At 35.5% G+C, this 4,987-nt stretch overlaps 1 protein-coding gene across 1 annotated transcript; it reads left to right on the plus strand.

Annotated features, from left to right (window-relative positions):
* Positions 1-613: 613 nt before the first annotated feature.
* Positions 614-4,218, plus strand: sty (sprouty signaling antagonist). Its single transcript, XM_090396822.1, has one exon. The coding sequence runs from the start codon at positions 1,006-1,008 to the stop codon at positions 1,909-1,911; it is 906 nt and encodes a 301-aa protein (XP_090252948.1). The 5' UTR covers positions 614-1,005; the 3' UTR covers positions 1,912-4,218.
* The last annotated feature ends 769 nt before the right edge of the window (positions 4,219-4,987 follow it).

A 4,987-nucleotide genomic window follows, 5' to 3' on the forward strand; every position in this document is an offset into this window, starting at 1 on the left:
TTACACTACTAGACACACGCATACGCATACTATTTTATTTAATATACTAAATGAATTCCAAACACTTTAGAGTTTTCTTTTATTTTTATTGGATAGGTTGAGTTCAGGAAATTGCATTCCTCATTACGATAGTTTTATATATCCTTGCAGTGGCTTCCATTCTTCTAATTATCTTCTTTTCATAAACGTACCTACCTTACAACTTGAAATGAACTCTTCCGGAAGTCGAAATGGGAAGGTTGGCTTTTAGTGTCAAATTACAACACGCTGCCATTTTTGGCAAACCATTGATCGCAGTCAGTGGTGGTTATTTACATTTTAGAAGTTTGTTTTATATATATGGCAATAATACTCTGGTGTTTCTTTTTACAATGACATCAAAAAATCACAAAATATGCCAAGCCATGTGTATAGATCCTGCCTAACGTTGTACGGGTAAGTACTGTACTGTAGGGATTTACTAACGTGAGTGACGATTTCATTCACTAAACATGTCATCCATTCATAAAAACGTCAGCAGCAACGCGCGATTTTCGTTGGTCCATTCCTTGCGCACGTTCGTAAGGACTCTGGGCGCTGCAGCCATTCGAGCCAGTCTACTGGCGCGCTTGGTAGCGTTGTGATTGGAGTGTAGTTACGTTGTGTGCTGTGTGTTAAAATTTCCCTTCTTCACCGTAATATGGATAGATTACGCATTATTATATGTATTCGACATTCTGTGATGTATGTATCCGATTATGCTGATTGATTTTTATTTACAAGCTTTGTTGTGAATATTTGAAAGTGTGCTGTGGCTTCTTGTGACCGTTGGAAGTTCTGGAATAAGCCGTTGGAAGTACTGCTGATAAGATCGTACATTCTGAAATATATTTGCTGTTTTTATTCTTTTTAAGTCATTAACAGTAGAAGAGGACAGATGGAGTATATTCTGGATAACTATATTGCGATGTAGAAAGACGATGTAAAAGTGTTCGTTAGCAGCAGCAAGAACTCCCAGTTGCCTTGATGGCTCAAGATGGCGGAGGACTATCAGTGCGTGTTGTGGCTACCCAACCAGCGAGGCCGGCGGCACGAACAGAGACTTCACCGCCGACTTCTATTCATCGTGGTGACTTCATAACGCTGGCACAGCCGAGGCCAGGAGGTGCTCGTAAACAGAATGAATATATCGAAACACCACTAAGGCCACAATTGCCTGCGTGTAAAGGTGGTGGTAAGCCGAGATTAAAAGATGTAACCCATTCAATATCTACTAACAGCGGCGATGTGCCCAATTCAACGCCAGGCTTAACTCTACCCGGCATTCACCGACCGTATGGTCGTAGTGGAACTGCTCGAAGCAACGTAAGTCGATTTAATACTCAGTTGCCTATCACTGCACAACCTACCGTCGCAACATTCAAAAAGGAAAAATCTTCGGACACAAACAGTGATGGGTCAGACATCATAGAGGATTCTCACAGTGATTCTATTATATGCCAACAGTGTGGCCGGTGTAAGTGTGAGGCTTGTCGGAATCCACGGTCTCTGCCATCAAAGTGGATTTGCAATGATAAATGCCTATGCTCTGCACAGTCGGTTGTGGATTATTGCTCGTGTCTGTGTTGCGTGAAAGGCCTGTTTTATCACTGGGCTAAAGACTACGAAATGGACAGTGATGTTTCTTGTGCAGATCAACCTTGTTCTTGTGTCCCTCATAAGCGCTGTTTGAGGTGGGGATGCTTAGGACTGCTGTCTCTAGTTTTACCTTGTTTGTGTGGCTACTGGCCTATGCGAGGCTGTGTAAAACTTTGTGAAGTGTGCTACTCGGAATGTTCTGGGCATGGTTGTCGGTGTTCTCAAAGGAGGACTGCAATACCAACTGAACAAGCACCCGACAAAAGACTTCTAGACTCAAATTCTGATTGCTGAACAGTCAGGATTGGAATTATCGTAGAACAGTCAGAATTGGAGCCACATCATGGATGACACTTCTGGTGGAGCAGCTTCGTACCAAAGACGACACTTTCAATATTTGCCTCGCAACCGGTGTTACCTTTTACCTTAAGAAGGCGATCTGGATGTTAACCGTCTCGTGTTGTGTTTGTGTATGAAAGGTAGGAGAAACGTCGGTTTGACCAGCAGTGTCGATAAAGCGAGGTGAAAGTCTTGGAAATGGAAAAAAGAGAGAGAGAGGGAGGGAGGTGTATGGTGTGTGTGTGCGTGTGTGTGTGAAGCCTAAACCGCTGGCTCCTCCGCCCAATGCTATCTATGGCTTGAACAGTGGGGCCAAACGACGAAGAACGGTGCAAGAATCAGTGTTTTTGTTTTTTTTTAATTATTTTTTTTTTCCCTTTCGGCAGTAGGCTAAACAAGCGTAACCGCAAGCATGTTACCTTTCTGACCCATTTTACCTTCGCTCATAGCTCTAAAGAGTAAGTTTTCTGTATTACATTTGCAGTCATACATATCATGGTTGATAATAGGACAAAACTTTGTTATACGTACCATAGTTACTTAGCATTAGGCCTACGAACCTTATATTCACTCTCACTCATAGTAAAATACTCTCAACAGTGTGCAATTTTACCAGTTGCAGTTTTAAGTCAATATTTTTATTAATATCCATTGGGATATTTATCGTAATTGATGTAATACATTCTTACAACGTTAGTTTAAGCTGTAATTATCCTTGTTCGTAGGCCTATGTTGAAATGAAAAATATAAGCACTCTTTCTGCCTATTATGTTTACGGTTGATATTTAACATATTGTAAATGAGGTATTTAAAGCAGTGATGTACCAATGTGTAGTTCATGAGAAATCAAACATTTATTTAAAGGATTAAGAATAAATTAATTTCAGTTGATATTGTTAGTTTTTTTTCCTCTTATTATTTTTCCGCTTATGCATATTATAGGCAGATGATTGCTAATTGTACATTTTAGCTACTGAAAGCTATCAGCCAGTAGAAGTTATTTTACTTAATTTATTTTTTTTAATACAGCTATTTGAAGAAACCACATTATTCGACCCGTTTCCCATTTTGCTGTACTTGATTTATCCTTACCAACCATTATTTTTAGCTGTATATATATTTCAAAGCAGTTTGCTCAGGAAGAATATAAATTTGTTCAGTTCAAAATATTCGATATTTTAGCAGTAATACAACACATTTATTTATTTTTTTAATTGTAAATGTTTAAAAACTAATGGCGTTAAAATTTAAAGCTTCAACTACTCTTCAGAAATAATTTATACCATTTGTATAATGGTTCATTTACTCTAGAAAAGGTCCATGCATGGCTGCCCGTTGGAAGAACGATAATTTTTAATTATTAATATTAATATCAAATGTATTAATGATGTTTGCATATGTATTTTTTATCTTCATTCCGGAAAATCCTGAGCAAATTGTTATTGAACTTTATGATCATCTTCATCAGAATAATTTCACTAATTACTGTTAATAATAATAATAATAATAATAATAATAATAATAATAGCACTTTATGTCAGATTTAGTATTTACCCATCCTCATAAAAGGAAAAAAAAAAAGAAAAAAAAAACGACACTAAACAGCTTGACACTCTAAAATACATGACATTTCATTGGTTAATTGATAAACGAACATGGAGTAAGTGGAAAATCGTACAAATCATTATATTCTCTTTCCAAACTAGAGTTTGTTTTTCGTTACTGAAATTTCTATATAGTTATAAAATAATTCATGCTGATGACGTTCCATTTTTTGTGAGTGTGACCGTAATTTCCATCTTTACTGTAACAATGTCAGATTCAATTATAACCTTCCTCATTCTTTATTCTGTATTTTCGTTGATAATAATAGTACTGACGAAGAATTGTAATTCAATTGTAAAAATCGGTACGTAGTTAAAATGTGTATACTGAGTACTTGTATAGTGGCTAAACATCTGCTATTCTGTAAAATCTTGCATTTTGCTGAACAGCAACAGACGAACTAATTGTGCCGTTGGGGTCATGTCATAGTCAGGTAGAAAATTGGCTTCAGGTTAAGTTTGTATATAATAATATGTAGCTTGACATGACCTAGCCAATTACTGACCTGTGTATTTGTGGAAAGGTATTTATTGTTTGATATCTCACCTATATTGCAGACTATTTTATATAAAAAAGTATGTTATTTATTTCCAAAGGTACAAAATGTTGCTGGTAAAAAATAACCGAATTGTCAATAAAGTCTACTGTAGTCTCGAATCATGCCTGTGTGCTGTGATTTCTTTCGCGTAGCACACAAGGTAGCTATGCAATCCTTAAAAACTAAATATAAAAGAACACAATTTAACACTCACCTATATCCTAGATGTAGAGTAAATCTATTCTTACATGATCATGTTTTTGTTACTTTTTCAACTTTTCCCAAGAATCACAGAGTACGTATTTCTGATAACGAAGGAAAAGAGTGATAAAATATAGAACGTTTCTTCGTTTTATAATGGCGTACTTAGATATATTATATACAGTCAGTACTGCATAGTAAACATATAACATAAAAATTCGTGTCCTTCTCATTTAGTATGTTTAAACTACAACATTGCAGCCACAGTATTACATTCCTAACCTAAACAATTTCTTACTTTAATTAGTTCTTTTAAGGAACTAGTATCAGAACGAAGAAATTCAGATAGTGGAGTATGTATATGTTTTCTTTTTAATTTTAGATTTTTCTGAACTCTTCATAAACAGTTAATTTGAAAAGAAAAAAAATGAAAACTGTTTAAATAGCGTGTCTCCCATCATCTTCCATAAATGACATTTAATATTCGGAAAGAGAAATTTTATGAATTTTGATGCTTTTAAAAATATGAGTACTCTACAAAATGATATGTATATGCTCTACATGTGGAACCACAGAATAATGCTATATTTTTTATTCATTGTTTTCGCGAAATATAACCAAATATCACGAATAAGATATTTTAGTTTTCTATTATTTGTTAACATATATTTGGTAGTCAGATTGATG

This window comes from Typopeltis vanoorti, chromosome 8 (assembly GCF_054136105.1).
Source record: "Typopeltis vanoorti isolate ZY-2024b chromosome 8, IOZ_Tvanoo_1.0, whole genome shotgun sequence".
Taxonomy (NCBI): domain Eukaryota; kingdom Metazoa; phylum Arthropoda; class Arachnida; order Uropygi; family Thelyphonidae; genus Typopeltis; species Typopeltis vanoorti.